Genomic DNA, 23688 nt, shown 5'->3' with positions numbered 1-23688 from the left:
TACACGACTTGAGAGCCATTAATGAACAAATGCACCTCTTTGGGCCTGTACAGCGAGGACTCCCAGTGCTTTCAGCTTTACCCAAAAATTGGAATCTGGTAATAATAGATATTAAGGATTGTTTTTTTTCTATTCCATTGCATCCTGCTGATAGGTCTCGCTTTGCTTTTACTGTTCCTTCAATTAATCATATAGAGCCTAATAAACGCTTTCAATGGAGAGTTTTGCCTTAGGGTATGGCCAATAGTCCAACAATTTGTCAGATGTTTGTGCAGGAGGCTCTTAAACCGCTTCGTGAACGTTTCCCACGTTTGCTTATGATTCATTACATGGATGATGTACTCATGTGTCATGAGGACTTACAGGTCCTAAGGGAAGCCTACCCATTGCTCATTAAGAGTTTACAGCTATGGGGTCTTCAAATAGCTGCTGAAAAGGTCCAGATTACAGACACTGGCCAATTCTTAGGTTCTGTTATTCTTCATAAAAAGATTCTACCACAAAAAATAAAAATTTATAGGGACGATTTGCGAACATTAAATGATTTCCAAAAGTTGTTAGGAGATATTAATTGGCTGCAACCGTTTTTAAAAATACCCTCTGCTGATTTGAAGCCATTGTTTGATATCTTGAAAGGGGATACTCATATTACCTTCCCTCGGGCCTTGACGCCGGCAGCAGAAGCAGCCTTATTACTAATGGAGGAATCCATTAAGGAGACACAGCTGTGCCGTATTAATGAAACTCAACCATTTGTTCTATATATGTTTAAAACAAAAAAGCTACCTACTGCTGTGTTATGGCAGGATGGACCATTACTGTGGATCCATCCGCATGCTTCTCCTAACAAAAGTATTGATTGGTATCCAGCTGCTGTAGCTCAAATTGCCCTTAAAGGCCTTAAAATGTCTGTTAGTCATTTTGGTAAACATCCAACAGTTATGATAGTTCCCTATACCTCCTTTCAGATACAAACTTTGGCCGCCACCTCTGACGATTGGGCAATTTTGGTTACCACCTTTTCAGGAAAAATTGATAATCATTATCCCAAACACCCTCTGCTGCAGTTTGCTGCATGTCATCCCATTGAGTTTCCCCGAGTTACGTCTTCTGCCCCGCTAAAAGACGGGGTAATGGTATATACAGATGGCTCCAAAAATGATATGGGAGCCTATGTTATGGATTCTAAAATATATACAAAGAACTTTTCTGCCACCTCACCCCAGGTGGTGGAATATATGGTGGTTTTAGAGGTTCTTCAAAAATTTCATTGTCCTCTTAATATTGTTTCTGATTCTGCCTATATGGTTAATGCTGTTAAATTATTAAAGACCGCTGAAATTATAAAACCTACTAGTACAGTGGCAGCTCTTTTCCAGAGGATACAGGACTGTTTATTAAATAGGAGAGCTCCATTTTTTATCACACACATAAGAGCACATTCGGGGCTCCCGGGCCCCATGAGTTTAGGTAATGATCTGGCTGATCATGCTACGCAGCTTGCTGCGGTAGCTCTTGCCTCCCCGTTACAGACCGCTAAAACCTTTCATGATAATTTTCATGTTACAGCTAAAACCCTGCATAAACGTTTTTCTCTTACCAGAAAGGAGGCTCGTGATATTGTAACCCAATGTCACAATTGTTGCCAGTTTCTCCCTGTCAGACACACTGGCGTAAACCCCAGAGGGACTGCGCCTTTGCAAATATGGCAGATGGATGTGACTCATATCACTGCCTTTGGAAAACTTCAGTATATGCATGTGTCAATTGACACATGCTCTGGCGTTATTCATGCCACACCACTTACAGGAAAAAAAAACCTCTTATGTCATTCAACATTGTCTTGAGGCATGGAATGCTTGGGGCAAGCCCACATCTTTAAAGACGGATAATGGGCCTGCCTATACTTCTCAAAAGTTTAAACAATTTTGTGCACAGATACAAGTCACACACATTACAGGCCTGCCTTATAACCCCCAGGGACAAGGTATTGTAGAGCGAGCACATCGCACACTCAAATCTTATCTACTTAAACAAAAAGGGGGAATATTGAAGGAATTACCCCCGACACCAAGAGTAGCCATTGCCATGGCTCTGTTCACTATAAATTTTTTAAATCTGGATGATAATGGCCAGAATGCTGCAACACGACATAGTTTGGATCTGCAGCGGCCCAAGGATTTGGTTATATGGAAAGATGTGTTTTCTAATGAATGGAAAGGCCCGGATCCCATCCTGTTGAGATCCAGGGGAGCTGTTTGTGTGTTCCCGCAGGACCAGGAAAATCCATTCTGGGTGCCAGAAAGACTGACCCGAACAGTGAGGGGTGACCCACAACACGCGGACTCGCCAGAAGATTTGGCTTATGTTCCTCCTACCATTTTGCGGATGGATGACAACGGTTACAAAGGAGCAGGTTACGAAGGAACAGCGATGGGGGATACTCTCAGCCTTCCTGAAACCGACACCAGTCAGCCATAGAGTGGCAGTGTTTCCTCGTTTTTTTTTTTTATTTTACAACCAATAAGACTCTGGGGCTCCCCTACCTTCTATTTATAAACTTAGCCGAAGGATTCCAATCCTGGGTTGTGTCCTTCATCTCCTACTTTAAGATTGGGTGGGGGTGGGAATGTTTGAAACAGCCCTATGCTGTGGATCAGTGTTTCTCCTCTGGATGGTCTGCTGACTCAAATCCCAAAGTCATAGGGACAAAGTGTGGTTATTGCACAAGCGCTGGCTGCCCTGGAACAGGGAACCTCTACTGATGTGGTTATCTATGCTGAAGCAGTAAGGTTTATGCCAACCAGCTCCTGCACCCCTAGGACACCTCTGTCCATTGCACAGGGTGGAATGCTTGGCTTAGCTAGCCCTGAAGGTTGTCGAGCTAAAGAGCATCACACAGAGAATGGCCCTCTCTGAGAGATATGTCGCCCTGCATAAGGATTTCCTGCCGTATATTCCCTTTCCCAGAAAAATGGCAGAGGGCAGGCCGGATGAGTTCCAGGTGTCATGAACCTAGGGGCAGATTCCGTGCAAGCCCATTATAATGTTTCCACTTTGGGAAGTGCGACCTCTATCTTTGCCTTCTGAGGGAATTGCCTTTCTGCAATGAAGTAAAAAAAAAGGGGGGGAGATGTAGAGGACCGCAACCACATTCGCCATTCCAAGATGGCGCTGACATCCGGTTCCACCGCCCGGTGAACAGGATAACGCGCATGCGTTGGTAAATTTCCAACGCTGTAGTCCCTGCCTCTCCCGAGGCGTCATCTGGGATGATGGGCAGCTGACCAATCTGAGAGTGACACGTCCGAGGCGGGGACTGCTTCCTATATAAGGGCTGGGTTCGCCTCGCTCTGGGTCTCCGCCATGTCGGCTTATGCTCTCGCTCTCAAGATGCATTAAAAAGCTGTTCTGCAGAAGGATCCTACGTGCCCTGCGTCGTTCTTGCTGGCAAGATAGTAGCGCGGGACAGCAACAAACTGTTGTTTATCTCTGCAGTGGGAATTAAGTTGGGAGCTCATGTACACTTATGTTTACTACACACTGTAAGTATGGCTACTGTACAGATTTATTTTTTTCAACAAGAAAAGACCATTATCACCCCATTAATTTGTAGAGAATTGCATTGCTTTTCAAAACATTTAAAATGAATATGGTTGTCATTTCATTTATTTGCTCAATATCACTTTTCTTTCCATAGCTCAGAAATTGTATTTCTGAACATAAGAGTATTATTATGGTCAACTTTACGATATGAGATTACTCAGCTGATGGTATGCTGCATGTGTGTGTATATGTCTGTGTGTCTATATGTGTGAATGCGTGTGTGCATGTATGTGTTGGGAGTATGCTTACTTTGGAATTTGAAGCATCAACTTTCAAAACAAACAGAATTCCCTTACCTTTTTCATCCAGGATTATATGAAGAAGATCTCAGGCACCATGCCTTTTCAGAAAGTACCTCTGAAATAAATGCACTCTCAAAAATCCAAGTGATGCCACACAAAAAACAAAAAATGTGTGATAGCAATTGGACATTTTGGGGGAAGATGGTCTGAGTCTCTCTCCTCTCTCTCTCTCTCTCTCTCTCTCTTTTTGAGGGTGAAAGTGTGGGAGGGTGGGCTGACCTGGGAGCAATGGGAAATGAGTGTAATAGGGATATGATGTATGAAATTCCTAAATAGTTAATAAAAATACTATGTTGGTAGAGAAACATTAGAAATGGTCCGGGATTCAGAGTACGGAGTCACTGGCTCCCAGCCTGCTCTGGTTATCTGTCAACTTGTTCTTCATGGATGGGTGAAATCGGAATCCACAGAGAAGGCACAAGTGAGTGTTGTCTCCTCAGCTGCTCTAACTGGAGGATTCTCCTTCATCTCTTTTTGCCCCCAGTTCATTTGCAAAGGAAAACCGGTTGTTATCCCAGTGGAGATCTTACAGTCTGAATATTGGTGATTTTGTCTCCTTTAACAGGATCCTCAGACACCCGTGCGTTCTGTGAATTTGTAGATTTAGATACAAACACAAGTTCTCTTTTCTATTTATGGACTTGGTAGACTTTCTTCTCGTGTTTTGTTTTTCTTGTTTTTTTTCTCTTTCTTTTTCATTTTGTTTTTCAATGGAGTTTATCTGTGTAGCCCCCACTGTATTGGAATTCAATCTCTAGAGGAAGTTGGCCTTGAACTCACAGACAGCCCCCTACCTCTGCCTCTCAAGTGCTGATTAAGAGGCGTGTGCCACTATCACCCAGCTCTTCTCGTGTTCCTTTTTGTTCTAGGTATAAATAAACATGCTGAATAGGTGGGATACTTAAAAACTTTTCTAACCAACTTTTATTTGACAGTCTTCAAATACAAAGAGTTGAAAATAATATACCCAATGACTGTACACCTACTTGTAGCTTTGATTCAAATTTTAATAATGTGATGCAATTGCTTTTATGAATGTGTTCAGATGTCTTATGAAGTGTCTTGGTGGAGGCGCTTTTCTGACCTGCATGGGTACTGCATACACTTGGAGCACAGAATACATGCAAACAAAACACTCATACAAATAAAACAAATAATTTAAACACATTTGATGTAAAAACTTCTCTAGAGTTCTCGATTTCAGAAATTATCTCAGCTCTAAACCAAAGCATGCACATACACTCTCTCACACACACACGAGAGAGAGAGAGAGAGCATGAAATGAACTAAGTGTAAATTTGAAATTATTTACTTGCTTTAATCACCGAGTGATTTGGTTTTTGAGGTTCGGATGCATAACTAAAGACAATTTTCCCTAATACCTGTGTACTCCCTTTAAGAAAGAAAAGAAGGAAATAAGGGAGCAAAGAGCAAAGGAAGGAATGAGGGAGAAAGGTAAGGAGGGAAAGAAGGATGGAAGGGAAAATAGGAGGGAGGGACAGAAGGAGGGAGAAATGGAGGGAAAAGCAAGCTTGTATACTCTGAGCTGACCTCAGGATACAGCACCTGATAGCAGGAGACTTACATCTTGTTTCCAATGACATATTTAGAGGGATGGACAGTTGTATCTTACACAGATTACACCATACTATACAGTATGTTTTAAACATTGTCACTATTTTTTACATAATTCTGAAATAATTGACATATTTTAATTACTACACAGAAAAGTAGATTGAAATTTCAGGAAGAACAGTAACATGATAGTTTTATTGATTTATTGTGACAGAGTTCCAAAGTCTAGCAATTTAACATTTTCCTTCACGACATCATTCTATTATATAATAACTATGAGAGGTTTGTCCAAAACAATAGGTTATGTTTTTGAATGACCAGTATTGCCAATGATTATTCACAGTGCCTGATCCTATGATCATAATTCAAAGGCTTTCCTTGGACATATAAATATTGTCAACCTGAAATTTCTCAAGATATATTCTCTCACCATTAGTAACTGGCACTGAGTTGAGATTTGCATCTTCCTACCCACAGCTGCACCCCAGTGAATCTTACCTTAGTTTCAGAAGAAACAGTTCTCTCTTTCTCTCTCCCTCTCCCCCCGCCCTCTCTTGACAAAAAAAAGAGTCCAGAAACACTGCAAAATTAACACATCTTTTATCTAATTGAAGGCCCCTCTTGATGTCTAAAGTCAGTGTGACTTGAAGGATTTGTTTTCTGTGTGAAAAGAAACAATGAAGATGATGATCGCAAAGGACCTTTGAAAAGAGTTGCGTGGTTTGGGCCTTTGGCACTTGAGGATTCTATTTTCACATAAGATCTTACTTGTTCCCTGGAATATCAGTAGAAAATAGTAAACTGCTTGTTTTACTGAAAGAAAAAAGAATCACAGACATACTTTTATTATTTTTAAAAAATATTTATTTATTTATTATGTATACAATATTCTGTCTGTGTGTATGCCTGCAGGCCAGAAGAGGACACCAGACCCCATTACAGATGGTTGTGAGTCACCATGTGGTTGCTGGGAATTGAACTCAGGACCTTTGGAAGAGCAGGCAATGCTCTTAACCTCTGAGCCATCTCTCCAGCCCCACAGCCATACTTTTAAACATGAACATACATCCGGTGCTCAGGTGCATCTAACTAAGCATTCTCACACCAACCAGTGTTTTGGTGAAATGAGGCAAATCCACCTGGGCAAATTCCATCTGATTTTGGCTAGAAGACTTTTTAGAAAGTTACTCTGGTATCTCAGGGTAAAATATGAGGCAGGAAGAAAGTGCTCAGTGAAAAATTCCAAGGCAAATATGAAGGGAAAACACAGATAAATCCTAAGAAGCACTTGTAATAGAATAAATTCCAATTTTGTTAATATCTACCATGACTTTAGACACTCGGTGCTTGAGTTGGTTTTGAACCTGCAATGAGTGACCGTGTCTTATGTGTCAAAGGCAGAGAAAGAAGGCACTGGACATTGTGGGGGCAAGGTTGCCCATGAAAAGACTGTAAACTTATTACAAGATCTGGAGTTTCTTCAGAGTGAAGAAATCACAATTTGTAAATAGTTTGGGCCCAACTTATACAAATAGTTAGATCTCAAAAAAGGCTTCATGATGCAAAAATCAGCATTTCAAAAAAATTGAAGAGTTTCACTTTATATAATGTCTATGGACTGTCTTGCATTCTTTTTTTCTTTTTTAGGGACCATGCTAATCTTCTCTGTATCATTCCAATTTAGTATATGTGCTGCTGAAGTGAGCACACCGTCTTGCACTCTTTATCTCCAAAGAAGACACTTGGGCTTTGCAGAGTTCCTTCCCTTGGAAGCCTGTAGTCACCTGACTCCATGGTGTGGAAGTTAGTTAACAAAATGGAAACATTACCTTTAAAAGCCCTCTGAGAGTCTTTTGTGAAAATTCTTTTAGTCTCCTGGAAAAATTGATTCTACCTTTACCTGGAAAGGCTATCTGGGATTCTGACAGAAGTTAACTTTCACCTGACATGGTCAAGAGCACAGTTCTACTATAATTTTTACTCAACATTTGTCAATAAGTGAGATTTCTCAAGACATCTGATTTCAGTTTTTAATGTGTGCATTTTAGAAAGGCAAATGTTCTATGAGATGGCAGATCTCTTTGCTAGCTTACTCTTCAATGTGATCCTTTTCTTGTTGGGAGGGTGACGGAGCACTCAACAGAAGAGAGCAGAGATGCACAGTTGCTCTGGGAAGTGACCAAGCATCCCAAGGCCAGGATTTCACTCTAAGAGGAAATACTTCGTGATTTCCCAGACTCTGCATCCAGTGGCACCACCTGCAACTGTCTTCAGGACTCCAAGTCTGATGTCAGCGCCTAGCAAAGGGCATAAAGTCTCTGAGTTAAAAATAAAAGGAAGAAAGTAAAACAAATGGATATATGGATTCCAACATCCAGCCAGAAACCCAGAGGCAACAATGAACAGAGCAGGGTACAGAGCTTCTCACCTTGCATGTGGATTAGACAGAGGAATTTTCCCCCAGGGATATATCGTCTTTCACTGTGTCATCCCTCATGATGTTACTGTATGTAAAATCCAAGTTTTCTTTCAACTTGTTGAGCTCGAAGTCATGGATAATTTTGACAGTCATTAACTTTTCTCGTTTGATTTTCTCTATGACATCCTTTGGAACATCTGGTATCATCCATGCTAACAGAAATTTGAACAGAAGCACTATGTGCTAAAGGGGTGATAAAGGAAGAACAGAGATTCTCTTAGGATTATCAAGGAGTCCTCATAGGTGCCCCTGAGCTTTGATAAACTGTGTTGGACACAGTAAGCACAAAGTTGAATTATACAGACACATACATATACACATGTCTGTGCATGTGTGAGTGTGTGCATGTATGTACCCTATAATTTTCACACATACAATTGAATTAAGTAAAATATATTTAAATAAGCAACTAGAGGAATGGAACATGGGTATTAAAATGCCTGCCCTTTATCTGTGCCCCGTCCTAAGAACTGAAGGAAACATCTCTAAAACAGTCCTGGTTTCTTTTAGATAGCACAGCTCATACTCAACCGTGTACTTTATGATTTAGTGTGAAGATGAAACTTAAAGAATACCGGCCACTCCGTTTTAGAATCTTAGAGAGTTTTCTGGAACGAAGGCAGTCAGGCCTTCTGAGGACAGTGGTGCAGTGTAGAACTGAAAACAAGTGCATCAGTTTGGGTTTCTATGAGAAGCAGTAAAATGTCTAGGAATTAAGTGAACAGTTTTTATCTTTACACCAGAAAGCTGTGAACACATGGGCAGAGGCTGTGCTGTAGAGCGGAGGTGGGACACATATTGAAAGCACAGTTTCTAAACAGTGAAATTCAGAATACTGAGCATGGGCAGGAAAGATAGAACAAAACCTGGGGACACAGGGAGGCGAAGAAATTCTCACCCAGAAGGCTGACTGAACCCCTATGCCAGCTGAGAACAGAGTCCCAGCACAATCAACACTAAAGCCTTCTCTCCCTTCTCAGGCATGAACCTCCACTTAGGAGTCTCACCAGGAAACTCTTGACAATGAGAGTGATTTCTGGTTTCCCCTCATCATATTATAAATATTACAATCCCATCTAAGGTACCTTATTCAGAGCATCCTCTAATCTCACGTATCAAAAGGAAAGAAAATTGTTTGTCTGTTTGTTTTTTGAGACGGGGTTTCTCTGTCGCTTTGGAGCCTGTCATGGAACTAGCTCTTGTAGACAAGATTGGTCTTGATGAAATAACAGAGATCTGTTTGCTTCTGCCTCCCGAGTGCTCAAATTAAAAGCATGTGCCACCACCACCCACTTAAAAATAGTTTCTTATTAAGCTCTGGAGAGTGAACTTAGATCTTCCAGGATTACCATTGTGGTCAATGTGCAGACACTCGATTGGGACTCCCATGTGGAGCCCATACCTTCTTAGATAGGGACTTCTTTCACTGAAGGTCTTTCCTTCTCTTCACTTAGTGTGCTAAAATATAGGCTTGGTGATGACTCATTGGTTAAGAGCACCAGTGACTCTTCCAAAGGACCAGAGTTCAATTCCTAGCACAGGGCAGCTAACAAATGTGACTCTGGCTTTAGGAAATCTGACACCATCCTCTGGCCTATGTAGGTACTGCATAAATGTAGTACACAGACATACATGCAGATAAAATACCCACAACATAAACTAAATTAAATAACTATAAGAAGGATGTCTTACTGAATGGTGGCTGCCCCTGGAGAAGCTGATACCATGCTCTTGTCTGTGCACGGATGTATTTCTTGAGTGATTTACCTAAAAGTTTTAAAATTAGTTGTTGATTGATTGTGTTCATGTGTGGATATGTGGATGATGTGTAGAGGTCATAGGACAGCTTAGAGAAGTTGGGTCTCTCATTCTATCATATGGGTTCTAGAAATACAACTTGAATTGTCAGAATTGGAGTCAAGTACCCCTACTCACTGAGACATCTTGTCAGACCCTTTCTTCCTATTAAAAACCAAAACACACATAAGTAAAACCCAACACTGCTTTATACTGGCTAAGCCTGAAACTCTTTTCTGCATTGACCCATCTGGGATAAGGAACTGCAGACTGAACACTTGTGGATTTCTGAAGAAAGGTGGGCTGACATCTACACACACTAAGCTGGTACACCTTACCCTTATGATCCCTGATTCTTGGATGTACAATACCATCCACTGTACAATGAAATGTCTAACAAGAAAGAAAAAGAATAAAACAAACTGGAACCAAAGGACAGAAAGCTAATGAAGAGAGCAAAGGTGCGGCTCCATGTCCTTACAGGTGAGAAAATAAGATCACTGATGGTTCGAGCAGGATAGACATTGTAGCAGAGAAACAACGAAGGAAGGGGGCATTTGTAAACAAAATCACATAGACAAACATTTTTCACACAAACTTTAAGAGTCTGGTTTTAGTTCTAGTGGCCCCACTCAGTGGCCAGAACGACTGTATTTTCCAGAAACTGTGCTTGTGACACTTCAGACTGACAGAGCTGGTAAGAGAAGGCCCAACAATTGCTCATCTTAAGGTCGTTAATGTTGGAGCTCATAGTATTATCCAGTGAATGCTCAGCTGACAGACCCACAGACAGAGCCACGGGAGTACAGACTCCACATAGAGAACACAATCGCAGAGCCAGGAACTCCTGTCTTGGACAATCATTGTCAATTCTGTAGAATCTTCTCTGATTCAAAGTGGGATTTATTCCCAAAATACCTCAGCAGTGTAGCTTCCTCCTGTGTGGTCTGGCAAGGGAATGACCTTGCATGGGGAATTCCCATGATAACATTTAGTCTTTGTTTTCATAATCAAATCTACGTGAGGTCAATCTCCTACAATTACCTTTGCAAATAGACCATATAGAAATTTCAAAAAGGAAGACAACATGGCTGTCCTTACTGACAAACAAGTCTGGGCAGCTCCAAAGCTGATTATCACAATAGAGATTGGGGTGAGGGGAATGGGTCTGTCTAGGGTTCAGGGACATCTAGTGATCTAATCTAATGGTTTAGAATGTTGGGTATTTCCCTTTGGATGATGGCCTTTCCTGGGTCATGTCACCTTTTTTGGAATGCTGCTTTGTCAGGTCCTATCTGATTTTTATGATTCTGAAATGCATGTTGAGAACATTGTTAATGTCTATGTGGGTGACATAGACTGAAAACCTCATGGGAGGGGGAAGAGCAGCAAGAACAACAAGAACAGGAACAGCAAGGAACGAGGATCAACGTGGGCATTAGAGAGAGCACAGAAAGAAGAAATGGGATAGGATGAAAAGATTTGTATGAGTTAAGTTATTTCATTTTTACCCTTAGATTCTATTAGTCAGATTTTTGCCTGCTGTAGTGAATCTTTCAGAACTCCTGAGAGGTTTAAGGGACTTAACCCCAAAATAAACTGATAGGAAGTGTCACCTCAGCCCCTAACATCCTTATCCAAAAAAAGTCTGGAATGTTTGTTTTGAGGCTTCACCCCAGCTCCTGGCATCCATGTTGGAATGTTGGGTGGAAAGCTCCATTTCAAGTCCCTTCCCCTAGGAGTTGCCTCAGTCCAAGCTCCACCTCCCCAAAATCCCACCAAATGGTGACCCCTCCCCAGAGAGGGTCAAGACCACTCCCACAGGTATTTAAATTGCCCCCAGAGAACAAATATGTGGTCTTCTCAGTTCACCTTTCCCAACTCTGTGTTTTACCTGAGGGTCACCCAGAAACCTGGCATCCATTAAACCTGGGTTTCTTCTAATTTGTTTTGATTTGGTCTGATTTGGATCATTGCCTCAGCAGAGAGGCTTGTTGGGCTGAAAAAAGTTTACATTTGGAGGTCCCACGGTAGTGGGGGGGGGAGGCTGTTTTTTCCCACTGGCCCAGGGCTACATGTTGAAAAATGTCCTTTTCGCCTGTGCTCTCTGACAGGTTAGGATCAGTTTCATTTGGGTGAGTTCTTTTTTTTTTTTTTTTTTTTTTTTTAAGTACATGTCCCTTGGACCCAGGGCCTAAGCATTGCTGGGCAGTCTGCTGAAGTCATGGTCACACCAGATTTCCGACTTGACTAAAAGCAGTAAGGCAGTCCTTGCTGTGGTGGGATTCCATGACATGGAGACATCCATTCACAAAATTCTCACATCACTCTGGTTTTTAGACCCAAAAGTCTTATTATAGTGGATGCATTGTGGTAAGGATTGAGTCCCGAGACTGGGCATACACTTGCAAAAATGGATACTTGCAATTTGAGGCCTGATCTCCAAATGCCCTTGGGTAGCTTTGCTATACCCAAAGGCAAGCGTTCAGGTCTTTTGTAATCATGCATCTTCTTGGAGGAGCTATAGGATGCTGCAGAAGCATCCTATAAATTCTTTTAAATTAGGCTATCTAATGCCTAATGTAAAACAAAGAAGCCCCCAAATGCCCATGGTTTCTGGATGCTGTGCTCCTGCTCCTCCCCCCCACTTCTCTTGCTGTTTGTTCTCTACAAGGGATCAATTTTCCCACTTTCTTTCCACTCTGAAATCTGTGTAGGTATTCTGCCCTTGTGTTTCTGTTCTCTCTTGCAGTGTCTGCTAATCTGGCCCCTAATGGAATCACCTGTGTGCTTCCCTGGCTTCTGCCACCTGCCTACACCAGGATTTTAAGTTAGTCAGCTAACACAGGTTCCTAAAAAAAAATTCTTTCTGTTAAAATAATGTGGCCACTCTATGCTTTTATTCTTTTGTGCATATATGTGTTTTGTTTCCGTAGTATGCTTGTCTTATTTCTCTGTGTGTATGTGCGTGTGTTTTAAGATCTGTAAAACTTGTAACTCCAGATTACAGTAGCTCTAGAAAAATAAAAACACATAGGTAGCTGCCATTTTGACCTCAACACCATTCTAGATAAGAGTACCCATGTACACTGGACCTACACCCACTTAAAAAAAAATTCCACCTCCAAAATTCTTAACTTACTAAAATATTCCTTTTAAATCTTCTTATATTTAATAGTATTGGTAATGTTATTCTCCTGGGGAACTACATTTCCCAGGAGGCCCCTGTGCACAGGCGCAGAGTACAGCATTGTCTGCCTGACTCGGAAGACTTCATTTCCCAGAAACACATGCACCTACAACTGCAACACAAAAGCCCCCAAGCAGATGCAAAATGCAGCATCTGATGTGCGTATGCTGAGGTGGCCTTTAAAAGCAAAGCGTGGTACTTTCGCTCTCTCTTTCCTTCCTGTTTCCCACTTGTATGGTCCACCACGCCCTTCCCTGTAATAAAGTTACACGTGGGTTCCTTTGTACCTCGTGGTTTCTTTCATATTCCGCAGAAAGAACATCAGGTAAGATGTGACTAATTGCGTATAAAATACATGTCTAAATTTAACTTGTATGTCTAATTTAAATATAACTAACAGGTAATGGTACCCAATTCTCAAGTGCCTTTATTGATCTGAGAGTACGGCATTTAACAAAGAGCTTCTAACGCAGAGACATGCCAGCTTCTGCAGCATCCTATAGCTCCTCCAAGAAAATGCATGCTTACAAAAGACCTGAAAGCTTGCCTTTGGGTATGGCAAAGCCACCCACACACCAAAAATCAGCCTTCTACCTCATCAGTTACACTGGGGGATCAATCATCTCATCCTGTCAAGACAGGTAGACTAAATTTCCCTTCTCACACAGGAAAATCTCCGGGCCTCTTGGACTCAGCATCTAATTGCTAGCACTGTTTCTAAGACTGGTATTCTCCAAACATTACAAAGAAACTTGGAAATGCATATGTAGTTAAAAAAGCTGTCTCATTTCTTTTTTCTCGTTTATTCCTCTTAGATCTGTCTAATGGCATTTGATGACTTAAGGTACTTGTAGTTCATTACTTCATTTGCTAAGTTTGCTGCTAAGAATATAAACAGGTGTTCCTCTTTCACAAGTTTCATAGACCAGGATTAAAACATTTTAGATGTATGTTCAAAGATCCAGAGCTCCCAGTTAATTAAAGATGACAACCCTTTAATTGTCATCTAAATTGCTTCTGTTCCAGTTGTCTTACAGATACCTGCAGGTTCCTGGGAAAAGTTCTGCTGCTGTATCAAAAATTAGGTCTGGTAAAAACTAATAGTCTGCAGAGTATATTTTAACCCCACCCATTTTCAAGCATATTTTACAGGTCACTCCTGCTCTCTGGGTCAAGACCAACTTACAAAGTGATCTCCAGTTAATGCAAACACCTGCACCAGTTCCTGGGACTTCACCATTGGTACCAACTCTCCTGGCTCAAAAGGACACCTACCAACTAAAATCTGATTTTAAAAGGGCATATCTGTTCTCATGTCTCACTTATTCACCTGTGCCTTATCTGTACAACCAGGGCACTTCTCTGTCCCATCTTTGCTGGCAGTTAATAGCCCTTTCCATGGCTAGCCCCATTCATAGGGCCAACAATAACAATATATTTTTTCTCCTAGCCACCTGTTTTCTCATCTCCCTCAAGGAACAGATGCCTGAGGTCTCTGGGATGGCAGTAAACCACATGTCTCTTCAACTACACCTCTTGCTGAGCATGAGTCCACCAACCGCCAACTCTCTCCTCTACCACGTTGCCCCATGCCTACAGGAAGTAGCCAGACTTGATCTGGTGCCCCTTTATCCAAGGAGTCTGGAATGTATGTTTGGAAGTGTCACCTCAGCCCCTAACATCATTATCCAAAAGAAGTCTGTAATGCTTGGTTGGGGCATTACAACCTGTTCCTGGCATCCATTTTGGAATGTTGGGTGGAAAGCTCCATTTCAAGTCCTCTCCCCTGGGAGTTGCCCCAGTCCAAACTCTACCTCCCCCAAATCCCACCAAATGGTGACCCCTTCCCAGAGAGGGTCAAGACCACTCCCACAGGCTATTTAAACTGCCCCCAGAGAACAGACATGTGGTCATTCTGGTTTACCTTTCCCCTCTCTATGTTTTCCCAGAGGGCCACCCGGGAGTGCTGGCATCCATTAAACCTGGTCTTTTTCTAACCACTGAGCCATCTCTCCAGCCCAAACCTGGCCCGTTTCTAATTCAGTTTACTTTGGTCTGATTCAGTGAACAAGCTTATCAAGCCATGAAAGCTTTACATAAACCTTAATAAATCAACCTGGAAGGGAACTGGATGGTCCTGTCCGTTTTAACAGCTAGAGAAAAATGGAGCAGTGCTGCAAATGTTTTTCAAAATAGCCCAAGTTAAGGTTAAAAATTAATGGCAACAACTTCAGACTTTCAATTTCAGAATAAATGAATGCAATATTTGTAGAAAATTTTCAACATTCAAGTTCTCAAAAACAAGCCACCTATAATGTTTCTTCTGAAAGTTTCTGAAAGATGAATCTCAAAATTAGGTAGCAAACTCCAGGGGAACATGAGATGCAGTTTACTGGCTCAAAGAGTGATCTATACCTCTTATGTGAAATGTGAAATTAGTTTAAGAGGAATTAAAAACTCATGGAGTGGAGGGGAAAGAGAGGGAGAGAGAAGGAAGAAAGAACAGGATGGAAGGGAAGAACGTAGACCTAAGGAAAGAAATTTTTGGAGCATATTGCATGAAACAAATGTTACTAATATTTATAAAGTCATAGTATATAAATCTCGATTAAAGTCTTAGGTGAAACTCTGAAGAATGCATCATTTTAGAGTTGAGAGTGATTATGTATCAATAACTATATCACTTAGAGTATAAAACAAGTACCAGTAAGTTCTGAAGTGTTCCTTTGGTGTTTCTGTAGCAATTTTGACCAACAGTCACTCTTAAGGGAATGAATAAAGGCTACTGATTAACTGAAATGGTATCAGATCAAGAACACAAGAACACATAAAGCGTCAAAGGATTGCCTTATGAGAATTTGTATTCAGGAGAGGAACTATGGAGCTCTATAAATCAAATATACACATATACATGCATAGTTTATAATTATCTTCAGGAGTAAGAAGATGATGATTTATATGAAGACAGTGTCATGTGTGCTTCTGTGTGTGACATGTCACAGGAGGAGTTCAACAATTACTGCCCAACACTAAAATATGTATAAAAATCTGTGTCTGTTTGAATATTGTTCCACTACAGCAAAACTTGCAAAACCAAAGAGCTTCTGAGTTGAATGTGTTTGCCTCTGGAGACCAGGATTTGAGACTGGTGAGAAATGTGTAAGGCTGCTCTCTGCTAACTACATAGAACTATCTGATTTTATAGACACACAGCCTGGGTAGCAGTAATGAGTCCAGGAAACACTGATTGAACATGTGCCTGTGTTGTACTCGGGTACTCCTACAGGGGAACCTCATCTTAATTTTTCTTGTTCCTATTTTAATGAGATTTATCCATCCTCCCTCTGTGGTAGTTATGTTTTCTTGTGAACTTTCTTTCCAAATATTGCACATTGAGAGAGTGCCCTGCAGTGAACAGGACTGACCCACATGTGCCACCAAATCCTAGCTTTGATATTAGCTAATTAACCTTAAGCCAATGACATATTTTGATGAATATCAGGTTCATCTGTCAAAAGTAAAAACAAAGAAAGGCTGGCTAGATGATGAGAGTGGCCGAAAAAGAGCCTTTGGAACAGGTGCTCTATAAGTCACCCTTTTCCTAACCTTGCCAGGCATTGCCTTTCTTTTTCTCTTGCCAAGGGGCCTTTACCAATTGTGAGTATCAAGCTCCCATAGTGGAGTTGCAACTTATGACAACAAGTGATTCCTTCAAACAAAAGAAAAGGGCGCTAACTTTCTGATAACAGGCCTGTTTAGAAACAGTTGCTTAGGGGAATGGTAAAAGAGGTGGGTGAGATGAAAGAGAAGGAGGAGAGTCCGGGTCAGCTTACTTCCATCACTATGATGAAGGCCATCTTGGCGGCAAGAACATGCCAGAACTGCATATTATGGACATACTTGTTCTCATGATCAGGAGGGTTCCTGTAATCTCTGTACCTACAAAACAAACAACAAGACCAAAAATGAACATGGTCAGGGAAACATATATAGAGAGATGATTTATGCCACATAGATGTGCTAGATAGTACACAAGTAGATAGATGGATAGAGAGATGGTCTGTGATAGAAACATATGATAAATAGTTTATAGATGATAGGTAGATACACAGACATTGAGATAGATGGAGAGATTGATAATCTGTGATATTTAGATAGATTATATATATGACAGATAGAATGACAGATGACATTTGTGGCAAGTTTAATGAACAGACCTGGAATAAACTTTTATCATTTCTCTTAGATTGAAATTGAGTACAGACTCAGGTCACAGGAAAGCAAGTGTTAAATCTTTTCCTGTTCTCACAGCTCCAAGCTTGTGCTACTTACCCGTATTACCTACCTAAGGGGACAGAAACCAGGAAAACTTCCTTGGTCTAGTGCAATTTCTCCTATGAGAGAACAAACTACCATGGCATTTCCTAGAAATCCTCCTCCTATCTGACCCAACCAACTCGCTATGCTATGTGGACTGCTTTTGTTTCCTGGACATGTCTTTTCCTTTCAGATGCACGGACAAGGCAGTGCTCTCGTTCTGCATTCTTCTCATGCTCAGACTTTCGGATGATCCCCTTCTACAAGCTCACTAGACCGATGTTCTTCAATCACTCACTCTAGCTTTTAGAAAGTGGTTGAAACCCAGAGATCAGACAAAAGAGATCCCAGTCTTGAACACTGTGCTATGATTCCTTCGTATCCAAATGTATCACAGATCAGTGTTTTTGTCTCATTGTCCTGAAATGTCTTCCTTTCTGTTTGTTGGAATCCCAAAGTGAGAAGTTAATATGAGGAAGAACTTAATTTGAAAGACCTTTTTGTGTACATATGTGTGCATATATCTATCAGTCTGTCTGTTATCTAATCACTATTTATTTATGTTCTACTATCTACCTTATCATCAATCTGTCATAAATTATCTCTACCTATCAATCTATTTATGCATATATCAGTACAATCTACCTATTTATTGCTATCTTCTACCCATCAATCTTTATCTTATATATCTGCATCATTTACCTTTACCATGTATGGCTACAATCAATCAACCCTCTCCATATATGTATATCTATCAATCTATCTCCATCACCTACCTCTTTCATCTATCTATCTATCTATCTATCTATCTATCTATCTATCTATCTATCTATCTACCTATCTATCTATGTATGTATGTATCTATCTATCTATCTACCTACCTACCTACCTACCTATCTATCCATCCAACTACCTGCATATCTCCATCAATGATCTATAATCTATAATATCTTTGTTATCTAACCACCAATTTGCTGACTATTGTTTTAATATTCTATGGTATAAAGATCCACACAGAACATGATAAACTGGGTGTGGTAATAACAATTCACAAATTCCACTCACACATTCTACACTAAAGAAAATCTTTAAGTGGAATGATGGCTGGTAATAATGGTCCCATTATTACATTGTTATTTCTCTAGTTCTTTTTCTGGGGATAAATGGTAAAATTCACTTAATTACCATACTGAGCGATAGATGTTATAGCTCAAGTCCAGGGAGCCTGTCCTAGTTGGTGAGCATCATTTTCAAAAATAATTCAAAACTAAGAAACTACTTAAGAACAGCATGACCTCGGCCCATAATATTACTTCCTTTTGTATAGTCTGTCAGGTCATACAATGTATGAATTCCAGAAATGATGTATGATATTAACCTAGGAAATGCCTTGTATCCAGTTAACCTCTTATACTACAAGACAAACATTAGAAAAAAGATAATTTAAGAGAGACATTAAAAGTGTAGTACTAAAACCTAGACAGAAGAAGACCTGCAAGTGGTGAAGCCTTTTTTCTCCATGGGTGCTGTGTTGTTGGGGAAGTCAGCTATCAGGAACACTGACAGGCTGTTGTTGACATATCCACTCAAGGGCTCTGAGGAATTACTGGAGTAGGCATAGAAGTAAACTAAGCGTGGGATGATGTCAGATGTGAAGGCAACAATGAAGGCCTGAGAAACAAAGGGCAAAAACAGCGATGAGCTCAGTTCAGTGCACAAAGTCTGACGTATATGCAAGCCCACTTCCATGAGAACACGAGGTAACTCAAACACCACTCTAAAACTTTTGAAGGCACATGGGTAGCCTGGGATTGATCTTTAAAATTTCATAGCTACAGAATAGCTAAGTTAAGAGTTGAACCTATGTGTATTTGCTGCCCCAAAACATGCTCTCTCTCCTTGACCTTACCATGACTCATGTTTTTGATTGACACATTCATTGTTCTTAAATTCCCTTGTCTGGTCTAGGAGAGAGACAGGTGGGGAAATAGGGGAATTCATATATCTGCATCTCTGTGTATTTTCATATCTATATGTGTGTTTCTGTTTGTATTTGTGAGCATTTGTATATCTGTAAAATCTGAGTGTACATGCTCATGTGTGACCATATCTATGTATAATGATGTATGAATATACCTGTATTTGTGAGCATCTATATATATCTGTAAAATCTGTGAGTACATGCTTGTGTGTGACCATATCTATGTATAATGATGTATGAATATACCTGTATTTGTGAGCATCTGTATATATCTGTAAAATCTGTGTGTACATGATTGTGTGTGACCATATCTATGCACAATAATGCATGAATGTACCAGCGTGTATTTATGACTATGTCTTTCTGTGCATTTGTTTGAATCTGTGTCTTGTGTATGTGCATTAAGTGTGTCAATAATAAGCTGATGAATAAAAGGAAAGAGTGTGATTTGGCACTTTTCTTGTAGCTTAGTACAATTAATTTCAGAACTTCATTATATGGGGGTGTTATTTCTTTAAGCCCAGTGATCACAGAAATAGTTTGTTTATTCAAGAACACATCTGTATAACTCTGGCACCTGTGCAGTTTGTGGTATATTTTTAAAAAACATTTCTGTTACTTCTATGTTAATAAGTATATTTGGTATTTCCATTGACTATTTAATAATCTGACATTTTTATATCTAGTAATTGGTCATTTCAAGTAAAATTTTACAATCTGCTAAAAAGAAATCTATTGTTTTAAGGGTTTGGGTTTTTTGTTTGTTCTTGTTTATTGTCTATTTGTTTGTTTGTATGTTTTTTTCAAGATAGAGTTTCTGTGCCCTGAAACTCACTCTGTAAACCAGGCTGACCCTTAACTCAGATGTTCACCTGCCTCTGCCTCTTGAGTGCTAGAATTAAAGGCATGTGCTGCCACCACCTGGCATTCGTTTATTTTGTTTATGTCTTTTTAACAAACTAACTCAGTATTTGTGTTAATAACCCCTTCATCTTCTAAGTTGACTATTTATGAACAATTTTTATTTTATTTCTTTTTACTGCTTTTAGTTTTGTGTTTTCCTTCGGTGGCTGAAGTCACATGCTTAGGTTAGGCTTTCCTGTCTTAGTTTTTAAAGAGCATTTCCAGCCATAGATTTTTCTGTAACTGTGCTCCACATCTCTTTATATTCCTACCATATTTAAACTCCACAGTTTCAACCACATTTCCTTTATATAAAGTTTCATAAAATAAACCACAAATATTCAGGTGTCAAATTTTTTTGATTATCTCAAGAAAATCTTCAATTGATAAAACAATTTTAGATGGATATAAGGGATATAAAAGTAGTGTTTGTGAGATTTAGTTTTCAAAAATCATTTTGTAAGTAAAAGTAAGTAAACATGTATTCTTTATATTATACATATTTGTGTATAATCAGTTTTTGACTCCATTGTTCATACATGTTACATTGTCACTGATTTTCTACCTAGATTAGCAAATCTATAAAACAACATCATGAAATTTCAATGAGAAAATACTATTTTCTTGCCATTGTTCTTCCTCAGAAAGCAAAGTTTCGGGTAACTTGTCCTCGGAAATCAACTCTGTGATGAAATTGGTGCCCATGAGGATTGAGTCAGGTATCATTCACAATCCCCCACCCCAACAGAAGCAAAAAGAAGGGCAAAGTCATCCCATGGAAAGAGGCACTTACATTAGTTGCAATGGAAATGATGGCCATTCCAAAGAGAATGTCCTGCCAGACACCTATGGAGTGAGCTTTTGCAGCCACAGGTCTCCTGTACTGAGTCGTCAGCTTCCAGGCATCCACTCGGATCTCCACAATGTTGTTTATGAGAGCAAACAAGGGGGCCAGGGGAAAGGAGGCCACAAACAACGTGACAAACCCGAACTGGATAACTGAAAGAACATAGGTCACCCATCATTACCAAGGAGATAAAGGGCCATTCAGCCTAGCCCTGCCATTTCGAACCTCACTCTCTCTTTTCACCTGTCTGATGTGGGATTCCCCTCTATATGCTGTGAATATGTTTTATTACTATTGGTTAATAAAGAAGCTGCTTTGGCCTGTGGCAGGAGAGAATATAGCCAGGTAGAAAATCCAAAGAGTGATATATAAAGAGAGTAGGCAGAGGCAAAGAAATGCCATGTAGCTGCTGAAGGAGAAGAATGCTGGAAACTTACTAGTAGGCCACAGCCTTGTGGTGATACACAGCCTAAAAGAAATGGGTTAATTTAATATGAAAGAATTACCTAGAAATATCCCTGAGCCATCAGTCAAGCAGTTTTTTAATCACTATAATTTCTGTGTGATTATTTGGGTTTGAGAAGCTGGGAAATGAATAAACAGTTTCCAATTACAAATGATGCCAATGTGGAGCAACTACATCCACATAAATCCTGAGAGCGCTTGGGAAGGAGTTTTACACACACACACACACACACACACACAACAAAGTTAAGTATGCTTTCTAGATAGTAGTATTTTCTCAGGCGGGTTCTGCTAGAGGCAAGTAGATGTGCAATTCCTTTACGAGAAGGCTTCCTGACTCAGCATTAACAGTAGAAAACTGTGCAGCTCCTTTAAGAGCTGGTTTCCTGGTTTGTGCTGGTCCTCTTGTGGAGTACTTAAATGGGGTCTATGAACAATGTGTTACAAATTTCTTAATCATAACACAGACCCACTGTGTCCCTGAAGCTTGACTGGCAAGCATGGTTCACAGAAGCAGTGAGTATGCCTTCACCATGTTGGACTGGGTGGAGCAAACAGGCAAGGTTGTGGAGTTGGTCCTGGCCTTGTCCGCTTATCATGTTTTTTTTTAAAGGTGCTCCTGGTCAGAAAATGATTATAGATATACAATAGGACAGGTTCAGATATACAAGATCTCTCAATAAGATACAGTGTGTTTAAAAAATGTACATAAGCTTGGGAGAGAGAGGAAAAGTATATAGACAGTTTTAAAAAGAAATAGTTTTAGAAAAGCAAAGTCTTTAAGGAGACAGTGAAAGTAAATGAGGAAAGATAATAAAATAAATATTAAAAGAAGTAGAATAAAAAAGCCACATAAAGAGTGAAAATACACAGCCTAAATTATGTATATTATTGTGTTTTCTTTAAATTTTTTGGCCACAAATGAGCGAAATACAGAGACATATGATTGTACAGGCTTCTATGCTAGACCAATACATATACCTTCAAAATATATCTTTGAAATATATATATATATATATATAGATATAGATATAGATATAGATATATGTTAAAGGTATTTTGACTTCAAATTTTGAGTCTAAGGAGGTGTTACTTTGGAAAAGAGGTTCCGCTTTTATTTTACTAGAAGATGAGGACCAGTGAATTCTTTCCAAGCTAATGTGGTTTGATTGAATAAGACCCCCCCCCCCCCCAGAAAGTCTCCATTATTCCTAAAAATACTTTGCCCAACAAACAGCAGGAAGCAGTTTGGAGAAAACTATGCCCAATTTCCAAAAATTATTATTTATAAATGTTTGTTTTTATTTAAAAGGTGAAGAGTATAAAGGGTTAAATAGTCACAGTCAATCACCTTCTATAAAAAGGGGGGATATCATATAGAACTAAATTCTTTACATTTGTATGGACATTGGTTTATTGATACACGTTTAAGGTCAACTTTGTTATATGTATATTTCTATTCTTGTTTAACGTATTGTGTTTATACAGCTCATTTAAAAAATATAATGTATACTTGAAAATTATGGATTAATAAATAGTCACCTATAAGAGTCAAACTGTAGTCATGTTAGTTAGGTTATCTAGATGTACAGAGATATACTTCCGGTGGATAAGTTTTCTTAAAACCTATCAAAGGCCTACAGAATATGGCATTTAAAATGTTGTAAGAACTTGGACTTTTCAACAGTGAGACATATCTGCTTCTGGAAGTACCAATTACTTCAGAGAGGTTGATGAGCATTAAAAACTTGTTATGGAATTTGCCTTTAATGTGACAAGGCTAGCCACTTGGGCAAGAAACTGCTCTTACCTGAACTGCCTGATGGTATGCTGTATGAACTGGACATGCAGGACCCATGGAAAAATGACTGCTGAATTTGCCTAAATAAGATGACACAGTCTTTCAGGGTTTCTGTTTCATGAAAGAGTCTGCTAGACATTCTTCAGGATACAAAAGAAAGTGACTGACAAACTGTCAACATAAACAGAACCATTTCAAATTTCCTGCCTCATGAAAATGTTTGTTGGATAGTATGGTACTGTAGGCTGAAGATGAATGCCCCAATGTTAAAGAAGAACTTCAGGACACTATCCAGACAACAAGATGTCTCTGTCAATTTTAGAGTTTTAGAAGTGCTTCCAATGCACTTTCTGTTTACTTAGGTAATATTATATCCTTCTGGGGTCTTTGATGAAGTTGAAGGCTAGATAGTTATAATTTTCCTT

The 23688-nt window shown here is 39.8% G+C and overlaps 1 protein-coding gene and 1 non-coding gene across 4 annotated transcripts in view; both read right to left on the bottom strand.

The window, feature by feature from the left end:
* Nucleotides 1-7088: 7088 nt before the first annotated feature.
* LOC125405976 (U6 spliceosomal RNA) lies at nt 7089-7191 on the bottom strand. The gene has a single exon (XR_007233745.1). It is a non-coding gene; the product is annotated as a U6 spliceosomal RNA (small nuclear RNA).
* A 308-nt stretch (nt 7192-7499) lies between these two features.
* The window catches only part of Ano5 (anoctamin 5), a 90101-nt gene continuing 73912 nt past the window's right edge, over nt 7500-23688 (bottom strand). For 2 of the 3 annotated variants that reach the window (XM_048442429.3, XM_048442447.3), the window contains 5 exons: nt 20944-21149; nt 18759-18937; nt 16783-16888; nt 7912-8145; nt 7500-7780 (listed from right to left, as the gene is read on the bottom strand). In XM_048442429.3, the coding sequence (XP_048298386.3) occupies nt 7924-8145; nt 16783-16888; nt 18759-18937; nt 20944-21149 (713 nt within the window). In that variant the 3' untranslated portion in view covers nt 7500-7780; nt 7912-7923. Of the gene's footprint in view, nt 7781-7911; nt 8146-16782; nt 16889-18758; nt 18938-20943; nt 21150-23272; nt 23344-23688 lie in introns of those variants that run through there. The other variant, XM_085682701.2, reaches the window with a different exon arrangement.

This window comes from Myodes glareolus, chromosome 24 (genome assembly GCF_982192425.1).
Source record: "Myodes glareolus chromosome 24, mMyoGla1.1, whole genome shotgun sequence".
In the NCBI taxonomy this organism is placed as follows: Eukaryota; Metazoa; Chordata; class Mammalia; order Rodentia; family Cricetidae; genus Myodes; species Myodes glareolus.
The sequence above is the reverse complement of the archived record's forward strand: the minus strand, read 5'-3'. Positions and strand labels throughout refer to the sequence as shown.